The sequence below is a fragment of the Gobio gobio genome (genome assembly GCF_949357685.1).
Source record: "Gobio gobio genome assembly, chromosome: 6".
Taxonomy (NCBI): domain Eukaryota; kingdom Metazoa; phylum Chordata; class Actinopteri; order Cypriniformes; family Gobionidae; genus Gobio; species Gobio gobio.
Genome location: NC_137102.1, coordinates 61,486,556 through 61,509,755, shown reverse-complemented (window position 1 = coordinate 61,509,755; position 23,200 = coordinate 61,486,556). Strand labels below are relative to the sequence as shown.

Below are 23,200 nucleotides of genomic sequence, written 5' to 3'. Positions count from 1 at the left end.
CCCACGATTGCTGACAGACTCCGCCCTATAAGCATAGAACCGCCCACGATTGCTGACAGACTCCGCCCTATTAGCATAGACCCGCCCATGATTGCTGACAGACTCCGCCCTATTAGCATAGACCCACCCACGATTGCTGACAGACATCACCCTATTAGCATAGACCCGCCCATGACTGCTGACAGACATCGCCCTATTAGCATAGCCCCACCCACGACTGCTGACAGACTCCACCCTATTAGCATAGAGATGATAATCAAAACCAAACAGATGTAGAGTATCAAAGGCATGAGCTGTAAAGGCACAGCCCACTTCTGGAAAAAGGGGGCGGGAGCAGCAGCTCATTTGCATTTAAAGACACATGCACAAAAACAGCATGTGTTTACTTCCACTCAAAAACTGGTGTAATAACTGATCTTTGAGCTGAAACTTCACACACATTCTGGAGACGCCTGAGACTTAGGCTACATTACATCTTGTAGGGGCATAACAGGTCCACTTTAACGCCTTAATTTGTGGAGAGGCAGGAACCCTGCCTAGCAACACCCTAGCAACCACCCAGAACACTATAGAACCGCCTAACAACTACACAGTGGCGAGTTATGCCATGGCAAGTTGACCTCCATCAATACCAATGAATGACCGGCCAAAAAGAGGAACTCAAGTTCTCACCCGGGGGCATCCACGGATCCAGCGAAGGCTTTTCACTGGTGTCAATCTGTTCCCAGTCAAGGTCATCGTCCCGCCCTTGGGTGTATCCACACGAGGAGAAGGGCTTCTCGAAGTCACAATCACCTGCAACAAAAGCACACACATCGACACTGTCAGCCTGGGAATGAGCGGACGCATCTATTACGGCTCTTGCAATATGCCGAACAACAGCAGCGCTTCAGCGGAGATGGAGAGGGATTCGAGCCGCGCGGCGCGACATATATTACCGTCATTAGCCGCGCCGCGCGCCAATTTCACAATGACAGAAATGAAGTGTCCAAACTCTATCATCGTTAAACGCTGGCCTGCCGCCGCGCCACAGAGCATAAATCTGATTCATTCCGCAGCGGCGTGCGACCAGACTTCCCCTTCAAATCATCAGCCGTTCGTTCTCATTCATCCTAATTCTCCTCGCGGGACACGCGGCCCGACGCCATCACACACACACACACACACACACACACACACACACACACACACGCTTTTAATTCCTGCCACACACAGGTGAAAGTGTGGCTGTCGTGATTTGTTTGGTTGCATCACTGACTCTCACCTTTAATGGATAAAAAGGTCTAAACATATAATAATGTCACTGAATGCCAATGCCAATAAAAACAACATAAATTGACCAAAGTGCTTTATCGGTAAACACAGAGCTCTAAAGGACGCACGTGCTCTTCTGCTGTGGATGGACGTTCCGCCCGGTAAACTCAGGCCTGGAGCTGCAAACCGGAGCGGAATGACGGACTGTCCCTGAACCACGCGAGCGTCCGAGCGAACACAGTGTTCAAGGCTGTAATTATGGGTAAACAGAAACGAACAGGTGCATGGAAACGATTATTGCCACATTTTTAGCCAAGCCGCTTACAAACGGCGAGGTGAGATTTATTCTGAGTGCCTCTGAACGCCAAGGCCGAGAGTTCTGCACTCCAGAGCAAATGGAGAATAATGGAGAAATAAATGAATATTTCAGGACGCGCGTGCACACTCACTGTAGATCAACACAGGAGCTGCTATAGATGCACACACACACACACACACACACACACACACACACACACACACACACACACACACACACACACACACACACACACACACACACTCACTCACTCACTCACTCACTCACTCACTCACACACTCCCTCCTCTGAGCACAAATGCACAATAATGCTTGCATAAACAGAAAAAAACAGAAAAGCACCTTTTACATGCCAGATCGGATCAATCACACTTGGAAGATGACTGAGGTGTGTGTGAGAGAGTGTGTGAGTGTGTGTGTGTGTAAGAGTGAGTGTGTGTGTGTGTGTGTGTGTGTGTGTGTGTGTGTGTGTGTGTGTGTGTGTGTGTGTGTGTGTGTGTGTGTGTGTGTGTGTGTGTGTGTGTGTGTGTGTGTGTGTGTGTGTGTGTGTGTGTGTGTGTGTGTGTGTGTGTGTGTGTGTGTGTGTGTGTGTGTGTGTGTGTGTGTGCTTAAATACACCTTAGACATTCTACTAACTCTCATTAGTGACTGTTCGGTTGGGAAAGGAACTCTTAATGCTTCACCAAGACATTTTGGACAATTTCATGCTCCCAACTTTGTGGGACCAGTTTGGCCCAGAAGAGCTGGAGCTGTTAGAGCTGTTGTATTAAACCCGGCGGATTATGGGATGGCGTTACTGTAGTTCGTCAGAAGTGGAGAACGGCTGCTCGTGTTTCTCAAACGCCTGCAGGATCTTCCTCCATCAGCGATTAAACGGGTTATATTTCCACACACACACTCCATCAGCGTCTGCTTTCACACCTGAAAGGCTTGTTTGATATGTGATATCGCTATGTTTACAGTTTAACTGGGTCTTGTGGGCGGAAGAGTCTCTGATGACGAGGCACTGGGGACAGAAAGCGGGTTATCGCTGCTTAATATGTGCAGTCGTTCATCAAAAAGACAAATGCAAATCAAACCAGCGACGTCAAGCGGCCTCTCCTGAACACTTCACACACCGACAATCTTTCATATCTGCAGCTCAAAGCCCGATATGAGGCTTCGGGAGTCAGCGTGGGGCCCTCGGCGTGTGTGTGTGTGTGTGTGTGTGTGTGACCCTCGCCGCGCGTTGGCAAACACCCACTTAATGTCGGCCCATTGATCATCTGTGTTTGCTCTTCACTAACGCATGTTTGTTTCTGGAAATGCGCATAAATCTCAGACTCGAGGGGCGACTGTATTTCAGTCAATGTTTGCGCTCGATTGTTCTGCATCCGAACACACAGACTGGAGGAGGACAGCACAACACATGACAAAACTGCTTCATTTACTCCAACTAACAGACACTTCATGAAAAAAATATTTAAAAAACTAATACAATGACAAAAATACAAATTAATTTACTGAAACTTAAAGTGAAAACATATATTTTTTTAAACTAATGGAAATAAAACACAACAAAATTACTAAACAGGAAATTAAAACGTAATAAAAAACTAGACATTACTTTATTATTATTTATATATATATATATATATATATATATATATATATATATATATATATATATATATATATATATATATATATATATATATATATATATATATATATATATATATAAAACAGACAGAACATTTTACGAAAACTAAAAACCTAATCAAATTGACATTTTTTAAAATGAATAAAAATGTAAAAAAACTAAAAACAAACACTAAAAAAACTAATAAAAATAACAAAACTTAGATATTTTATTTAGAAAAATGAATAAAATGCCAAAACACAACAAAATTACTAAAAAATTACTAAAATTAAAAATGAACTTAATAAAAATATGCATTAAAAAAACTAATAAAAAAGGACAAAACATCAAAATTACTACAAAGAAAACAAAAACAATTTTTTTAAGTAATAAAAATTATGAAAAACACAAATTTTACTAAGACTAAAAATGAAAACTTAAAAACTAGACTTCTTATTTAAAAAACCTAATAAAATGCCAAAACACAACAAAATTACTAAAAATTTTACAAAAACTAAAAGCGAAAACGTAATAAAAATTTGCATTTCATTTTTAAAAAACTAATAAAAATGACACAAAGACAAAAAAGACATATGTTTTACTAAAACTAAAAACGAACTTAATAAAAACTATACATTAAAAAAAACTAATAAAAATAACAAAACAAAATTACAAAAAAAATTACTAAAACTGAAAACTTTACAAATATTTTGCTACAATTACAGACAAACTTAATAAAAACTATGCATTTAAAAAACTAATAAAAAAGAGAAAACCACAAAATTACTACAAACGAAAACTTAAAAACTATACTTTTTTTAACTAATAAAAATGATTAAAAAAAACAATTTTACTAAGACTAAAAATGAAAACTTAAAAAAACTAGACATCTCATAAAAAAACTAATAAAATGCAAAAACACAACAAAATCACTAAAAATTTTTACTAAAACTAAAAGCAAAAATGTAATAAAAATTTGCATTTCATTTTTATAAAACTAATAAAAATTACACGAAGACAAAAAAGACATTTGTTTTACTAAAACTAAAAACGAACTTAATAAAAACTATGCATTTAAAAAAACTAATAAAAAAGAGAAAACCACAAAATTACTACAAACGAAAACTTAAAAACTATACTTTTTTTAACTAATAAAAATGATTAAAAAAAACAATTTTACTAAGACTAAAAATGAAAACTTAAAAAAACTAGACATCTCATAAAAAAACTAATAAAATGCAAAAACACAACAAAATCACTAAAAAATTTTACTAAAACTAAAAGCAAAAATGTAATAAAAATTTGCATTTCATTTTTATAAAACTAATAAAAATTACACGAAGACAAAAAAGACATTTGTTTTACTAAAACTAAAAACGAACTTAATAAAAACTATGCATTTAAAAAAACTAATAAAAATAACAAAACAAAATTACAAAAAATTGACTAAAACTGAAAACTTAATAGAAATATTTTTACAACAATTAAAGACAAACTTAATAAAAACTATTAAAAAAACAAAAAAATAAGACAAAACCACAAAATTACTACAAACGAAAACAATACTAATACAAATGATACAAAACAAATTTTACTAAGACTAAAAATTAAAACTTAAAAACTAGACTAGGGCTAATCTTATTTTAAAAATCTAACAAAAAGTCAAAACACAAAATTACATTTTTTTTTACAAAAACTAAAAGCGAAAACATAATAAAAATTGGCATTTCATTTTTTTTAAACGAATAAAAATGACACAAAGACAAAACATTTTTTTTACTAAAACTTAAATAATAAAACGACAAAACAACAAAATTACTACAAATGAAAACTTAAAAACTATACTTTTTTAACTAATAAAAATGAGAAAAAAAACAAAACAAATTTTACTAAGACTAAAAATGAAAACTTAAAAACTAGAATTCTTATTTTAAAAAAAATAATAAAATGCCAAAACACAACAATTTTTTTTTTACAAAAACTAAAAGCGAAAATGTAATAAAAATTGCCATTTCATTTTTTTTTAAACTAATAAAAATTACACAAAGACAAAAAAGACATTTTGACTAAAACTAAAAACTAAAACTTAATAAAAACTAGACATATTTTTTTAATTATAAAAATAACAACAATTTTTTTTTTACTTAAACTAAAAACGAACTTAATAAAAACTATGCATTTAAAAAAACTAATAAAAACGACAAAACAACAAAATTACTACCAATGAAAACTTAAAAACTATACTTTTATAAATAATAAAAATTATTAAAAAAACATATTTTACTAAGACTAAAAATAAAACTTAAAAACTAGATTTCTTATTAAAAAAAACCTATTAAAATACCAAAATACAAAAAAATTACTAAATTTTTTTACTAAAACTAAAAGCGAAAACGTAATAAAAATTGGCATTTCATTTTTTAAAAACTAATAAAAATGACACGAAGACAAACAATTTTTTTTTACTAAAACTAAAAACTAAAACTTAATAAAAACTAGTCATATTTTTTAATTAAAAAAATAACAACAAAATATATTTTTTTTAACTTAAACTAAAAACGGACTTAATAAAAATGCATTTAAAAAAACCTTATAAAAACGACAAAAAAAATTACTACAAATGAAAACTTAAAAACTATACTTTTTAACTAATAAAAATGATACAAAAACAAACAAATTTTACTAAACAAAGACTAAAAATTAAAACTAAAAAAATACTTATTTTAAAAAAAACCTAATGCCAAAACACAACAAAATTACTAAAAAAAATTAACAAATTAAAAAAGAAAACATGATAAAACGAAAAAAAGACAAAAACAGCCATGACTAAAATGAAACCGTGAAATCTAAAAGTAAAAGTGGAGATGTGCGCGAGCGCTGAGTGACGCGCATCTTCCTCCTGCGGAACTGAAGCGGCTGATCTCAGCTCAGTCCGTAAACCCAATCACAGCATCTATCAACATGCAGAGCTCCGTATAAATGATGTGTTTGCTGTAGAGCGGGAGGGAATGATGGATGAAATCCCGTTGAGGTCTGATAACACACACCATCTGAAAGCGTCTGGGCTGGTGTGAACGCGTTTCTCGGGTTCGGATGCGGGTCATTAATATTCTGGCCCACTTGCACGGGTCCGTATCGGTGTTATCCATTACAGCCGTTATTGATTGATTGATTGGATTCCGTGGCGGAGCCTGAGGGCTTTAATTCCTCCTCGTCCACGTCCTCACTCACACACACACACACACACACACACACACACACACACACACACACACACACACACACACACACACACACACACACACACACACACACACACACACACCTTTGCGCAGGTGTCTCGAACTCAATCTGGAGTGCGTGCGCGCATTCGGGGATGTGTTTTAGCAGCCGGCGCCCTTGTCGTCCTTGAAATTAAATGCTAATGCATTATTTCAGCATTACCGGCAGCAGGAGTCAAACCCTCGACCCGCCGACACCGCAAAACCAAAACAACCGCGGCGAGGACAATCTGGCATTCAAATGAATCCGCGATTCTATCTGTGTTTTGTTCTTCAGAAAGAGACGCGTTCTGTTAAAGTCCATTAAAAGCACCACAGCTCTGCCTCCAGATAAACATCTCAGTTAAATACAACACAGCTGAAGCCCCACACCTGACAGAACACCACAGATACACATCATTAAATATACACTATGATATATAATATATACAAGTACTGGAGCTCAGAGAACTCAAGATCGGGACACCTGTGCAATAAAGGCCAAATATTACACTCAATATTCCACACTCAACTGTTAATGGGATTAGAACAAAGTCGAAGCGATTGGGAACAACAGCAACTCAGCCACAAAGAGCGGGGTCAGCGCATGCTGAGGGTCACAGAGCGGGGTCAGCGCATGCTGAGGGTCACAGAGCGGGGTCAGCGCATGCTGAGGGTCACAGAGCGGGGTCAGCACATGCTGAGGGTCACAGAGCGGGGTCAGCGCATGCTGAGGGTCACAGAGCGGGGTCAGCACATGCTGAGGGTCACAGAGCGGGGTCAGCACATGCTGAGGGTCACAGAGCGGGGTCAGCACATGCTGAGGGTCACAGAGCGGGGTCAGCGCATGCTGAGGGTCACAGAGCGGGGTCAGCACATGCTGAGGGTCACAGAGCGGGGTCAGCACATGCTGAGGGTCACAGAGCGGGGTCAGCGCATGCTGAGGGTCACAGAGCGGGGTCAGCACATGCTGAGGGTCACAGAGCGGGGTCAGCGCATGCTGAGGGTCACAGAGCGGGGTCAGCGCATGCTGAGGGTCACAGAGCGGGGTCAGCACATGCTGAGGGTCACAGAGCGGGGTCAGCACATGCTGAGGGTCACAGAGCGGGGTCAGCACATGCTGAGGGTCACAGAGCGGGGTCAGCGCATGCTGAGGGTCACAGAGCGGGGTCAGCACATGCTGAGGGTCACAGAGCGGGGTCAGCGCATGCTGAGGGTCACAGAGCGGGGTCAGCGCATGCTGAGGGTCACATAGCGGGGTCAGCGCATGCTGAGGGTCACAGAGCGGGGTCAGCGCATGCTGAGGGTCACATAGCGGGGTCAGCGCATGCTGAGGGTCACAGAGCGGGGTCAGCGCATGCTGAGGGTCACAGAGCGGGGTCAGCGCATGCTGAGGGTCACAGAGCGGGGTCAGCACATGCTGAGGGTCACAGAGCGGGGTCAGCACATGCTGAGGGTCACAGAAGTCTCCAACTTTCTGCAGAGTCAAGAGCTCCAGACCTCCAAACTTCTGTGTCCTTCAGATGAGCTTAAGAACAGTGTGTAGAGCTTCATGGAATGGGTTTCCATGGCCGAGCAGCTCATCCAAGCCTTACATCACCAAGTGCAATGCAAAGCGTGGGATGCAGTGGGGTAAAGTGCGCCGCCACTGGACTCTAGAGCAGTGGAGACGTGTTCTCTGAGTGACCAATCACGCTTCTCCATCTGACAATCCCATGGACGAGTCTGGGTTTGGCGGTTGCCAGGAGAACAGGACTCGCCTGACTGCATTGTGCCAAGTGTAAAGTTTGGTGGAGGGGGGATTATGGGGTGGGGCTGTTTTTCAGGGGTTAGTTCCAGTGAAAGGAACTCTTAATGCTTCACCAAGACATTTTGGACAATTTCATGCTCCCAACTCTGCGGGAACAGTTTGGGGACGGCCCCTTCCTGTCCCAGCATGACTGACCAGTGCACAAAGTTTCAGGAGGTTGAGGAGACTCTCTTTCTCTCATACGTCAACATCGTGATGATTTTAATTTGCACATTCTAGTCAGTTTTACTCTGATTTACATCCAGAGCTGTGACTGTAGGTCATGCATCTGCAAGAGACACACACACACACTGATGATATGAAGAACTAGAATACGCTTTACATAAACATGTCAGTTAAATGCATAAATGTAAACATTTAGATTTATGTATTCAGCAAATGCTCATATCCAAAGCGACTTCGACACTCTGTAAATAATGATGTTTGTCTTGTTTTCCAGCACATTTAGTTGAGAAACAAAATGACTAAGATATTATTAGGTGTTGCTTTATGAAAAAAAATCAGTAAAACTAAAACTAAAAAAGAAAACTAAAAAACTAGACATATTATTAATAAAAACTAATAAAAATAAAACAACAAAATTACTACAAATTTTACTAAAACTTAAAAGGAAAACTTAAAAAAAATACATTTTTAAAATAAAAATTACAAAAACACAAACATTACTAAAACATTTACTTAACTTAAAAACGTGACATCTTATTTACAAAAAATAATAAAAAAATGCCAAAACACAACAAAATTACTAAAACTGAAAACAAAAACTTAATAATAGACTTTTTTTTAAACTAATAAAAAATACAAAAACACAAAAATGAGTAAAACTGTACTAAATGAAAACTTAATAACTAAACATCATATTTAAAAATATATATATATATAATTTGTTATAGCGAACACAAAGAAATAATGCTCAACTGAGACATTCACATTGATGAAGATAAATCAGCACATTCCCAGCATTAGGATCCTTTGGATGGTGATGTTATTTATAGTTCATCTCTCCTCATCATCTCACTAACAATCCAGTGGGCGGGGCCAAAGTTGCGATGATGAAGTGGGCGTTGATTTTCTGTAGAATGATGACCTCTTATATGACAAAGCCATTTTATAAATCAAGATACATTTACTTGAGAGGCAAAATTGATCAAAATTTGTCTTAAATTAAGTTTTGTTCCCTTGTTTTAGGCTCAAACTCCCTTAATTTTGATCAATTTCTCAGTAACCCAGACGTAATATCACTATACGTCTCCAGTAAATGCATCTTGATTTAAGAACGTTTAGATATTTGTGCCGGAAAACGAGAAACACTGAGAAGGAAAATCAATCTGTGCAGTGTAATGCCACGAGACAACTAGATTAGGAAGCAAGCTAAATGTGTTATGGATCACAAACACAGAGGCAGATTGTGTGCGTTCGACTTTAGTGACAGTGAAGCAATTATCTAAACCAACACGACCCTTCGAGCGGCGCTGTTCGGCGGGATCAGGTGAACTGGGAGGCTAACTGGGGAAGACAAGGGAAGTAATTGACAAGGCCTGAGCGTGTCGGCGCAGGAGAACCGCTTTAACAGATTTCATTTACTCCGACAGCAAACGAGACGCGCAGAGAGAGAGAGAGAGAGAGAGAGAGAGAGAGAGAGAGAGAGAGAGAGAGAGAGAGAGAGAGAGAGAGAGAGAGAGAGAGAGAGAGAGAGAGAGAGAGAGAGAGAGGAACGCGTTTGTCTCGCAGCTCATGAACGCCACGCGCGGTGTGGTCGCATGTGTTTTTAACATCTCGGAGAACACACTACGGTCTTCACACACACACACACACACACACACACACTCACACAAATCTATCCATCTTTTCAGCAGCGCCAGCCAGGGGCGAGAATCAATATGACCGCCCCTCGATAGAGGAGCCAATTTCTCCTAAAGATTTTCCAGTCAGACTTAAAAGGCCTTTTGTTATTGCGGTAGGAACAAAAGTAAACTTTCAACATTAGACCACGCTGGGGAAAGTTCTCCAGAGAACACAATGCTGAGAGACCGCCAACAAATAACACTTACACACACATTTATCCATCTCGCATTATACAGGAAAACTAATGATGATGACCAAGTGCAAAACGTAAAAAAAAAAATCATATTCATATTCATATTTATGCACACAGAAGAACTTTCCACCTACACTGGAAAAAGATGCGGAGGATTCTGAAAATAAATGTGTCATTTAGAAACTGCAAGTAAATTTCACAAATAATTAATTATGAAGAAACTGCAAGTGCTGTGCTATTCATTGTGACATTTACTCAATTATATTGAATTAAACATGGCATTTAAATATTCATCAGTTTTATTCTATTAAGAAATCTAAATATTAATCCGATTTATCCTATTAAGAGATTTAAATATTAATCAGTTATGTTCTAAATATTTATCGGTTTTGTTCTAAATGTTAATCGGTTCCCTTTCGAAAGGGAACTCTCGCTGCGTCTAGCTGACGCTATGGGGAACGCCCTCGGCGTGACTGGTGTCTGAAGCTACTATCGAATCACGGCAAAGTCTTTGACCGACGTCAGCCCATGACGTCATCATCGTGCGACCCGGAAGTATAAAAGGGCGCCGTGCCAACACATACACATCTTTTTCGTCTTCAGGGACTGTTTGTTTGAAGCGGTATCTACGGATCTGGTAAGATAATTACTTTAAGGAAAAAGATGAAACGCACAGAGAAGAAGCAGAGCTTTAAGAAGTGTGCCGACCCGTGTCAGAGGTTTCTGGCACCGGGAGACACACATTCTCTGTGCGTTTATTGCCTGGGCGAAGAGCATGCACAGGCAGTTCTCGAGGGAGCTGCCTGTGCAAACTGTGAGCAGTTCCCCGTGAGAACGCTCCGTTCTCGTCTGGCCCTCTTCTCGAGGGAAGAGGGCACAACATCTGGGGCTGCCGATGTGAGTCCCGCTCGCGCTGAGGCGGAGCGGCGGCGCACGTCGTGGGGCTCCCAGATGGAGCTCGCTGATCGTCTGGAGAGAGGTGTGGTACTCTCGGACGATCTAACGGCTGACGAGAGCGATCTGCAGGTCGACGTGGAGAGCGACCATTCTCCGCAGAGATCTGCAGCGGGTGCTCTTCGGGACGGGCAGGAGATGGCTGAGGAGGATGGTGATAGCGACCAGGACCAGCCTGGACCCCCTCAGCCACCCTGTCCCGCGTACGCCGAGCTGCTGGATGCTATGGGGCGCGCCACGGACAGGCTGAGGCTGCCCTGGCGGCGCGCTGGGGGAGAGGTCGCTCGTGGACGGCTCGACGATCGATTTCTCCCCGGTCATGCACCAGCACCTCAGATGAGCCTTCCATTCCTCCCGGACCTGCATACTGAGGTCCAGGCGGCATGGAAGAACCCGTTCTCTGCCCGCATTCACCGACATCAGCGGGCAAGCTTCGCTGATGTCGAGGGAGTGGGTAAGCACGGGTATGTGTCGATGCCTCCCATAGACGAGACGTTTGCGAACTATCTCGTCTCTGGGCAGGTGTCGACGCTGAGAGCTCCATCTCTGCCATCCAAACCGCTGAAAACTACCTCGCGGTTGAATGGCAGGGCAAACGCGGCAGCAGGTCAGGCTGGTGCGACCCTGCACACGATGGCGGTGTTGCAGGCGTACCAGGCGGACCTGCTGGAGGATCTCGACCAGGGGGCCGGGCTGTCCCCTGAGGCGGTGGCTGAGCTGCGCCGCACCACAGATCTTTCTCTCCGGGCCACCAAGCAGACTGCTTCTGCTATCGGCCGCTCTATGGCGGCTATGGTGGTTACGGAGAGGCATCTGTGGTTGAGCCTGGCTGATATCGGGGAGAAAGAAAAGGGTTTTCTCCTCGATTCGCCGGTTTCGCCTACTGAACTTTTCGGCACCTCCGTGGAGGCGGTGGTTGGAAAGTTCAGGGAGGCGAAGGCGCGCTCAGCGGCATTCAAGACATGCATACCGCTGAGATCCGCGCCCCCACCCAGGCAGGCGGGACCTGGTCCTTCACGGTCTGAGGACCGTAGACAGGACCAGAGGGCTAGCGTCTCCTCTCGTGCCCCTCCTCCATGGAGGAGCAAGGCACAGAGGAGACGGGATTCCCGCGGGAAAAAGGATCTGAGGGAGGTGATCCAGGACAAACGTTCTCAACGAAGGCGTTGGTGATGGATCACTTCCCTTGAGGGCGGTTACATCATAGCCCTCTCCTTTTTCCTTTTTAATATCTTTTTATGATTTTTACCCAGGCGCTTCTTACATCAGGCCTGAGGCGGGCCCATGATGAGTTGAACTATGTTCTGATGGCCCGCCCGGACTTGCTCAGTGAGAACGCCCCTTTCAGGCATTCAAGGGCGGTAGAACATGGTGGTGAGAACTGCACTATGAGTCTTCGCTCAACATGCCGCAGGTGAGAGTGGTCATTTTTGTGTATTACACTAAAAATATGTATTTCTTACAGACCCCAGGTTTCCTGTATAGAGTTGGGTATTCATCAGAGAGAACTGTCTTTCCACTGCTTAGTTAGGCTTAGCACAGCACCAGACTCTGGGCTGTGTAGGGAGCGTGTGTTGGCTTTCCTTGGTTGGTCAAGATGGCGCCAGTTAGGCCACCGCGCATGGTTATCAGAAGATGGGCCTCCTCTCATATTGAGAGTTGTGTTTAGGCCGCCGCTCTTTTCTTTGAAATGTTTGCGGATTACTAGGCGGTAGCACACTTTCTGATAGAATGGAGTGTTTGCTACCGCTTAGGGTTACTATGTGTCTTCGGTTCCCTAAGCCACTGCAGGTTGGATTAGTTTTCTCTGTTACGACTGAACGCTGAGGCGTCAGTTGGGATGTGGATGAGGGAGGCGCGTTGCTGAGGCACCGCCACCTTTGGTAATTTGTACCACTTAGATCGGAGGCCTCCTCTCAATGAGAGTCGTTGGTTTAAGTAGCAGTCAGTTTGTTTGTCTGGCAGTTATTTCTCGTCTCTGCAAAACTCGTACAGCTTGTAGGCTTTACAAGCCTCCCTGGAACGGGTCCCCATCGTAATGGGGAGCTATCATGTGTTAGGCCTCAGCAGGCCTCCATGAAGACGAGCCGTAGGGTCTAATATTACTACTTCCCACAAATTGCATTATGTCTGTCCCAGTCAATTGTAGGCCTCAGTAGGCCTCTTGAACAAGGCGTGTTTTCAGTTGGAAGGCCTCAACCAGGCCTCACTGGATGTATGTACCGATGTGCGCATCGGGACAGCTAGCCTGGCGGCTATCAGGTTGTAGGCCTCATCAGGCCTCCCTGAAGGCCCGCTGTTAGTGGTAAGGCCTTATTAGGCCTCCCTGAGGGTGAGCTCTCAGGTTGTGATCACTACCAGAGGCAGGTTGTAGGCCTCATCAGGCCTCCCTGAAGGCCTGCTGTTAACTCTAAGACCTTACTAGGCCTTTCTGAGGGTGAGCTCCCAGATTGTGGTCACTCCCAGAGGCAGGTTGTAAGCCTCATCAGGCCTCCCTGAAGGCCTGCTGTTCAATTCTAAGGTAGTAGGCCCCATCAGGCCTCCCTAAGGTATTCCTGGGATCCAGTCATCTAAAAACAGTTAAGCACGAATTGCAAACAGGTAGCAGGCCTCTCCAGGCCTCCCTAAAGGCTGATTATCAGGTAGTAGGCCTCAATAGGCCTCCCTTGAGAGCGAGTTCCTTAATCAGGATGCTCGGATAGCCTGCGTGGCCTGACTGTCGACTAGTAGGCCTCAATAGGCCTCCCTGAGGGTGAGCTCCCAGGTTCTGGTCACTCGAACGAGGTAGTAGGCCCCATCAGGCCTCCCTAAGGCGTTCCTGGGATCCAGTCATTTGATGCAGTTAGCACGAATTACAAACAGGTAGCAGGCCTCTCCAGGCCTCCCTAAAGGCTGGTTATCAGGTAGTAGGCCTTAATAGGCCTCCCTTGAGGGCGAGTTCCTTAATCAGGTGCTCGACTAGCCTGCGTAGCTTGACTGTCAAGTAGTAGGCCTCCATTAGGCCTCCTTGAGAAAATAAGAGTAACCTCAGCAAGGGACTATGCTCCGCTAAAGGCAGGTAGTAGGCCTCACTAGGCCTCCCTGGAAGTGAGCTTGAACGCTCTGGAAATTGGCGGTATTGCTGTCAGGTAGTAGGCCTCACTAGGCCTCCCTGAGGATGGAGTCCCGGGCCAGGATGCTCGGGTTGCCAGCATGGCTTGCTGTTAGGTAGTAGGCCTCTATAGGCCTCCCTGGAAAACCCGCTATCAAGTAGTAGGCCCACAGGGCCTCCTTGAAGGTGAAGTTCCTGAGCTAGGCACTTCTTGATTACCAGTTCTCTGTGGAGAACTTGTGGTAGTTGGGCCTACAGCTGGAGGTTACCCGCCAGGCAGGTTCAGCTGCTCCCCTCAATAAGGGTCGTCTATGAGCACTCAGCCGCCTGAGCCTGGTCAGACGGTCGTAGGCCTCTCATGAGGCCTCCCTGTTAGATCAGTCCTTAGGCCCTTTCGGCCTCCCTACTGCTTTGAAACACAAGCACCTGGTAGATCCTTGATTTGAGCAGGCAGATTCCCCTCGCTAGCAAGGGTTCTAAAGCGCTACGCTGAGTATTGCTCTCTTGGATAACCCGTCTCTGAGTTCCGGGCTAAGTAGGACTGCCATTTGTTTCAGTCCCTTAGTTTGGATGCCCTCTGGGCACCATCCAGAGGCTCTGTTTTTGAACAGACAGGGTTGGCTAAACCGAAGTGTCCATAACACTTAGGGCACCAGGTCAGGCCTCCCTGGTGGCACTCGGGAGAACTGGTTTCCCGAGTAGTGACTGGCTGGGGTTCCTTCGGGTCCCCTAGCCACATTCCCTTAAAGGGACCCCTTCTTTGGAAGTAGTGGTCCCGGGCCTTCGAGCTGTCTAGATGGAACCCCGCGCAGTGCGCTAGGGTTCCGTTTAGTTGCATAGCTTGGGCTATGACCGTAGGGAGTGCTGTCACTGTCAGCCCAGTGTGACCTGAGGGGGAGTCGCTCAGGTTTTTCGGTGGAATTACTTGTGTTGACAGTTGTCACTGCCAAGAGGCAGACACTCCCCTCAGCATGGCGGCGTTGGTATATCGTTCCCCATAGCGTCAGCTAGACGCAGCGAGAGTTCCCTTTCGAAAGGGAACGTCTAAGGTTACGTATGTAACCTCTGTTCCCTGAGAACAGGGAACGAGCGCTGCGTCGCGTTGCCATGCTTCAGGGCCTTTCTGCCATACAGTCCCTTCAGACGAAAAGATGTGTATGTGTTGGCACGGCGCCCTTTTATACTTCCGGGTCGCACGATGATGACGTCATGGGCTGACGTCGGTCAAAGACTTTGCCGTGATTCGATAGTAGCTTCAGACACCAGTCACGCCGAGGGCGTTCCCCATAGCGTCAGCTAGACGCAGCGCTCGTTCCCTGTTCTCAGGGAACAGAGGTTACATACGTAACCTTAGACGTTTTGATCTATTAAAATATTAAAATATTAATAGTTTTGTACTAAATATTTATCGGTTTTGTTCTAAATATTAATCGGTTTTGATCTAGTAAAATATTTAAAAATGAATCTGGTTTGTTCTAAATATGAATCGGTTTTGTTCTAAATATTTATCAGTTTTGTTCTTAATATTTATCGGTTTTGATCTAAATATTTATCGGTTTTGTTCTAAATATTTATGGTTTTTGATCTAAATATTTATCGGTTTTGTTCTAAATATTTATCGGTTTTGTTCTAAATATTTATCGGTTTTGATCTAAATATTTATCGGTTTTGTTCTAAATATTTATCGGTTTTGATCTAGCAAAATATTTAAATATTTATCAGTTTTGTTCTAAATATTAATCGGTTTTGATCTATTAAAATATTAAAATATTAATAGTTTTGTTCTAAATATGAATCGGTTTTGTTCTAAATATTAATCGGTTTTGTTATAAATATTTATCAGTTTTATTCTTAATATTTATAGGTTTTGATCTAAATATTTATTGGTTTTGTTCTAAATATTTATCGGTTTTGATCTAAATATTTATCGGTTTTGTTCAAAATATTAATCGGTTTTGATCTAAATATTAATCGGGTTTGATCTATTAAAATATTAATCGTTTTGTTCTAAATATTAATCGGTTTTGATCAATTAAAATATTAAAATATTAATAGTTTTGTTCTAAATATTTATTGTTTTGTTCTAAATATTAATCGGTTTTGATCTATTAAAATATGAATAGTTTTTTTCTAAATATTTATTGGTTTGTTCTAAATATGAATCGGTTTTGATCTATTAAAATATTAATAGTTTTTTTCTAAATATTTATTGGTTTGTTCTAAATATTATTCGTTTTTGTTCTACTAAAATATTTAAATATTTTATCTAATAAGAGATTTAAATATGAATCGTTTTGTTCTAAAATAATAAATAATAATAATATTTTCTTGTAAAATGCATGCATTCATTTGTTCTTAACTTCAGAGTTGAATCATCTCCATATAAGGGAAGCCGGTTACGCCTTCTGAAGATTAAATATGCATAAAATGTCATCTTAATGTGTTAATAATGTCTTATTTAGGACTTAATATCTTCAGTCATGTTGCTTCTCCAGTAAATGTATCTTGATTTAAAAGTATTAGCATGCTCATATCCAATGAATCGTTCACAAGTCAAGTCAACTTTATTTCTATAGCGCTTTTAACAATGCAGATTGTTTCAAAGCAGCTTTACAGTGTTAAACAGGAAAATAATGCAGCATAATTTTATTCAGCCATTCTGGAGAAAACTGTGATATCATCAGTTCATTTCAATTATCATACAGTGACAGTGTGGGCTATTGATCAGTAATTAGAGCAGTCATTTAGTTTGGTTAATTTAGTTTAATAATTAGATTTATTCGGATATTTAGTTGAAACTTTAGTGTCCTCAACTGAGCACGCCAAGCCAGAGGCAACAGTGGCAAGAAAACCAAACCCCATCAGGAGCAGAATGGAGGAAAATAAACCTCAGTCGGGGGGGCAGTTCTCCTCTGGCCAATTAACAAGCAGCGTATGATTATTAATCTGGCAACTTTACAGGTCAGAGGTCATAATAGATCAGAATATTCGAAGGATCGGAGGCAGCACCCAAAACACATTTCCACAAACACACTATATATACACTATACTGCTCATGCATGCTTCTGATTGGTCCATATTAGTGATGGGAAATCAGAAGCTTCACACACACACACACACACACACACACACACACACACACACACACACACACACACACACACACACACACACACACACACACACACACACACACACAGAGAGTGTAGCTTTATTCTATTATGAAAAATGAGACTCATTCTGCAGTCGTATTGTTTTCTTCCACAATTATATATCAGCATAATCAGTGGTTTAATAATCATTTCAGAACTGCATTCCTTTAATCAACGATCCTCTGCTGTGCGGTTCCATTTATACTGAGTGTGTGTGTGTGTGTGTGTGTGTGTGTGTGTGTGTGTGTGTGTGTGTGCGAGAGGAACATTGTGCTCTAAATCAATACAGCCATAAACAAAACTAGAAGGGAAAATAATGAAATGGATGAGTCGACCCGGCTGAAGGTCAAACAGTCCAATTACAGCAAATTAATGTCCCTGATATGAATGTGATTAAACAGCAGCGCATACAACACGCGTGTGCTCGTTCAACAGGAGCCCTAGTTAACCTAGTCAGCTCCCTACCTAGACGACACACAGCTCCCGCTGCGACGGCAGACAGCACAACATGTTCCTTAATGGAGAAATCAATCCCACAATTCAAATCTAATGTACCTGAGAAGAGTTCACAACACACACGCTTTCAGCAGATCCACAGGACCGGATGGGCTATTAAAAGATTTCAATATTCATCAGTTTTGTTCTAAGATATTTAAATATTCATCAGTTTTGTTCTAAGATATTTAAATATTCATCAGTTTTGTTCTAAGATATTTAAATATTCATCGGTTTTGTTCTAAGATATTTAAATATTCATCAGTTTTGTTCTAAGATATTTAAATATTCATCAGTTTTGTTCTAAGATATTTAAATATTCATTGGTTTTGTTCTAAGATATTTAAATATTCATTGGTTTTGTTCTAAGATATTTCAATATTAATCAGTTTTGTTCTAAGATATTTAAATATTCATCGGTTTTGTTCTAAGATATTTAAATATTCATCAGTTTTGTTCTAAGATATTTAAATATTCATCGGTTTTGTTCTAAGATATTTAAATATTCATCAGTTTTGTTCTAAGATATTTAAATATTCATCGGTTTTGTTCTAAAATATTTAAATATTCCTTGGTTTTGTTCTAAGATATTTCAATATTAATCAGTTTTGTTCTAAGATATTTAAATATTCATCAGTTTTGATCTAAGATATTTAAATATTCATCAGTTTTGTTCTAAGATATTTAAATATTCATCGGTTTTGTTCTAAGATATTTAAATATTCATCAGTTTTGTTCTAAGATATTTAAATATTCATCGGTTTTGTTCTAAGATATTTAAATATTCATCAGTTTTGTTCTAAGATATTTAAATATTCATCAGTTTTGTTCTAAGATATTTAAATATTCATTGGTTTTGTTCTAAGATATTTAAATATTCATTGGTTTTGTTCTAAGATATTTCAATATTAATCAGTTTTGTTCTAAGATATTTAAATATTCATCGGTTTTGTTCTAAGATATTTAAATATTCATCAGTTTTGTTCTAAGATATTTAAATATTCATCGGTTTTGTTCTAAGATATTTAAATATTCATCAGTTTTGTTCTAAGATATTTAAATATTCATCGGTTTTGTTCTAAAATATTTAAATATTCCTTGGTTTTGTTCTAAGATATTTCAATATTAATCAGTTTTGTTCTAAGATATTTAAATATTCATCGGTTTTGTTCTAAGATATTTAAATATTCATCAGTTTTGTTCTAAGATATTTAAATATTCATCAGTTTTGTTCTAAGATATTTAAATATTCATCGGTTTTGTTCTTAGATATTTAAATATTCCTTGGTTTTGTTCTAAGATATTTCAATATTCATCAGTTTTGTTCTAAGATATTTAAATATTCATCAGTTTTGTTCTAAGATATTTAAATATTCATCGGTTTTGTTCTAAGATATTTAAATATTCATCAGTTTTGTTCTAAGATATTTAAATATTCATTAGTTTTGTTCTAAGATATTTCAATATTAATCAGTTTTGTTCTAAGATATTTCAATATTCATCAGTTTTGTTCTAAGATATTTAAATATTCATCAGTTTTGTTCTAAGATATTTAAATATTCATCGGTTTTGTTCTAAGATATTTAAATATTCATCAGTTTTGTTCTAAGATATTTAAATATTCATCGGTTTTGTTCTAAGATATTTCAATATTCATTGGTTTTGTTCTAAGATATTTCAATATTAATCAGTTTTGTTCTAAGATATTTCAATATTAATCAGTATTGTTCTAAGATATTTCAATATTAATCAGTTTTGTTCTAAGATATTTCAATATTAATCGGGTTTGTTCTAAGATATTTCAATATTAATCAGTTTTGTTCTAAGATATTTCAATATTCATCAGTTTTGTTCTAAGATATTTCAATAATAATCGGCTTTGTTCTAAGATATTTAAATATTAATCGGTTTTGTTCTAAGATATTTAAATATTAATCGGTTGTGGTCTAAGATATTTAAATATTAATCGGTTTTGTTTTAAGATATTTCAATATTAATCGGTTTTGTTCTAAGATATTTCAATAATAATCAGTTTTGTTCTAAGATATTTCAATATTAATCGGTTTTGTTCTAAGATATTTCAATAATAATCGGTTTTGTTCTAAGATATTTCAATAATAATCAGTTTTGTTCTAAGATATTTAAACAATCATCAATTTTGTTCTAAGATATTTAAATATTCATCGGTTTTGTTCTAAGATATTTAAATATTCATCAGTTTTGTTCTAAGATATTTAAATATTCATCAGTTTTGTTCTAAGATATTTCAATAATAATCGGCTTTGTTCTAAGATATTTAAATATTAATCGGTTGTGGTCTAAGATATTTAAATATTAATCGGTTTTGTTCTAAGATATTTAAATATTAATCGGTTTTGTTCTAAGATATTTAAATATTCATCAGTTTTGTTCTAAGATATTTAAATATTCATCGGTTTTGTTCTAAGATATTTCAATAATAATCGGCTTTGTTCTAAGATATTTAAATATTCATCGGTTGTGGTCTAAGATATTTAAATATTAATCGGTTTTGTTCTAATATATTTAAATATTAATCGTTGTGGTCTAAGATATTTAAATATTAATTGTTGTGGTCTAAGATATTTAAATATTAATCGGTTTTGTTCTAAGATATTTAAATATAAATCGGTTTTGTAGTAAGATATTTAAATATTCATTAGTTTTGTTCTAAGATATTTATATATTCATCGGTTTTGTTCTAAGATATTTAAATATTAATCGGCTTTGTTCTAAGATATTTAAATATTAATCGGTTGTGGTCTAAGATATTTAAATATTAATCGGTTTTGTTCTAAGATATTTAAATATTAATCGGCTTTGTTCTAAGATATTTAAATATTAATCGGTTGTGGTCTAAGATATTTAAATATTAATCGGTTTTGTTCTAAGATATTTAAATATAAATCGGTTTTGTAGTAAGATATTTAAATATTCATTAGTTTTGTTCTAAGATATTTAAATATTCATCAGTTTTGTTCTAAGATATTTCAATAATAATCGGCTTTGTTCTAAGATATTTAAATATTAATCGGCTTTGTTCTAAGATATTTAAATATTAATCGGTTGTGGTCTAAGATATTTAAATATTAATCGGTTTTGTTCTAAGATATTTAAATATAAATCGGTTTTGTAGTAAGATATTTAAATATGAATCAGTTTTGTTCTAAGATATTTAAATATAAATCGGTTTTGTTCTAAGATATTTAAATATTAATCGTTTTGTTCTAAGATATTTCAACAATAATCAGTTTTGTTCTAAGATATTTAAATATTAATCGGTTTTGTTTTAAGATATTTCAATATTAATCGGTTTTGTTCTAAGATATTTCAATAATAATCAGTTTTGTTCTAAGATATTTCAATATTAATCGGTTTTGTTCTAAGATATTTCAATAATAATCGGTTTTGTTCTAAGATATTTCAATAATAATCAGTTTTGTTCTAAGATATTTAAACAATCATCAATTTTGTTCTAAGATATTTAAATATTCATCGGTTTTGTTCTAAGATATTTAAATATTCATCAGTTTTGTTCTAAGATATTTAAATATTCATCAGTTTTGTTCTAAGATATTTCAATAATAATCGGCTTTGTTCTAAGATATTTAAATATTAATCGGTTGTGGTCTAAGATATTTAAATATTAATCGGTTTTGTTCTAAGATATTTAAATATTAATCGGTTTTGTTCTAAGATATTTAAATATTCATCAGTTTTGTTCTAAGATATTTAAATATTCATCGGTTTTGTTCTAAGATATTTCAATAATAATCGGCTTTGTTCTAAGATATTTAAATATTAATCGGTTTTGTTCTAATATATTTAAATATTAATCGTTGTGGTCTAAGATATTTAAATATTAATTGTTGTGGTCTAAGATATTTAAATATTAATCGGTTTTGTTCTAAGATATTTAAATATAAATCGGTTTTGTAGTAAGATATTTAAATATTCATTAGTTTTGTTCTAAGATATTTATATATTCATCGGTTTTGTTCTAAGATATTTAAATATTAATCGGCTTTGTTCTAAGATATTTAAATATTAATCGGTTGTGGTCTAAGATATTTAAATATTAATCGGTTTTGTTCTAAGATATTTAAATATTAATCGGCTTTGTTCTAAGATATTTAAATATTAATCGGTTGTGGTCTAAGATATTTAAATATTAATCGGTTTTGTTCTAAGATATTTAAATATAAATCGGTTTTGTAGTAAGATATTTAAATATTCATTAGTTTTGTTCTAAGATATTTAAATATTCATCAGTTTTGTTCTAAGATATTTCAATAATAATCGGCTTTGTTCTAAGATATTTAAATATTAATCGGCTTTGTTCTAAGATATTTAAATATTAATCGGTTTTGTTCTAAGATATTTAAATATAAATCGGTTTTGTAGTAAGATATTTAAATATGAATCAGTTTTGTTCTAAGATATTTAAATATAAATCGGTTTTGTTCTAAGATATTTAAATATTAATCGTTTTGTTCTAAGATATTTCAACAATAATCAGTTTTGGTCTAAGATATTTAAATATTAATCGGTTTTGTTCTAAGATATTTAAATATTCATCAGTTTTGTTCTAAGATATTTCAATAATAATCGGCTTTGTTCTAAGATATTTAAATATTAATCGGCTTTGTTCTAAGATATTTAAATATTAATCGGTTGTGGTCTAAGATATTTAAATATTAATCGGTTTTGTAGTAAGATATTTAAATATGAATCGGTTTTGTTCTAAGATATTTAAATATAAATCGGTTTTGTTCTAAGATATTTAAATATTAATCGTTTTGTTCTAAGATATTTCAATAATAATCAGTTTTGTTCTAAGATATTTAAATATTAATCGGTTTTGTTCTAAGATGTTTAAATATTAATCGGTTTTGTTCTATTAAGAGTTTGTAATGTTGTTTGGTTTTGCTCAAACCGAGAGTAAGCAATTCTTAAAAACAATGAATCTTTTAATAATCTAATAAAGTCGCAGGTGAAAAGCCGGGAGAAAGTAATCGAGCGACAGTGGACAGTGGATCTGACAAGGGCCGATCTTGTCGTAAGCGAGAGTAAACAAATCTCAGAAAACATCAAGAGAACATTATAAACTCATTCAAATCTGAAACATATCTCTAAAGCATATCCCCAATATATGCATGTGCGGTGTATTTATATGAATATGGTATTAT

At 37.6% G+C, this 23,200-nt stretch overlaps 1 protein-coding gene across 1 annotated transcript in view; it reads right to left on the bottom strand.

Annotated features, from left to right (window-relative positions):
• Window positions 1-23,200, bottom strand: part of LOC307128449 (receptor-type tyrosine-protein phosphatase mu) — a gene marked incomplete at its 5' end in the record, with an annotated part of 357,404 nt that overhangs the window by 265,128 nt on the left and 69,076 nt on the right. The window contains one exon of the mRNA XM_079820324.1: window positions 673-795. Coding sequence (XP_079676450.1) covers window positions 673-795 — 123 coding nt within the window. The remainder of the gene's footprint in view (window positions 1-672; window positions 796-23,200) is intronic.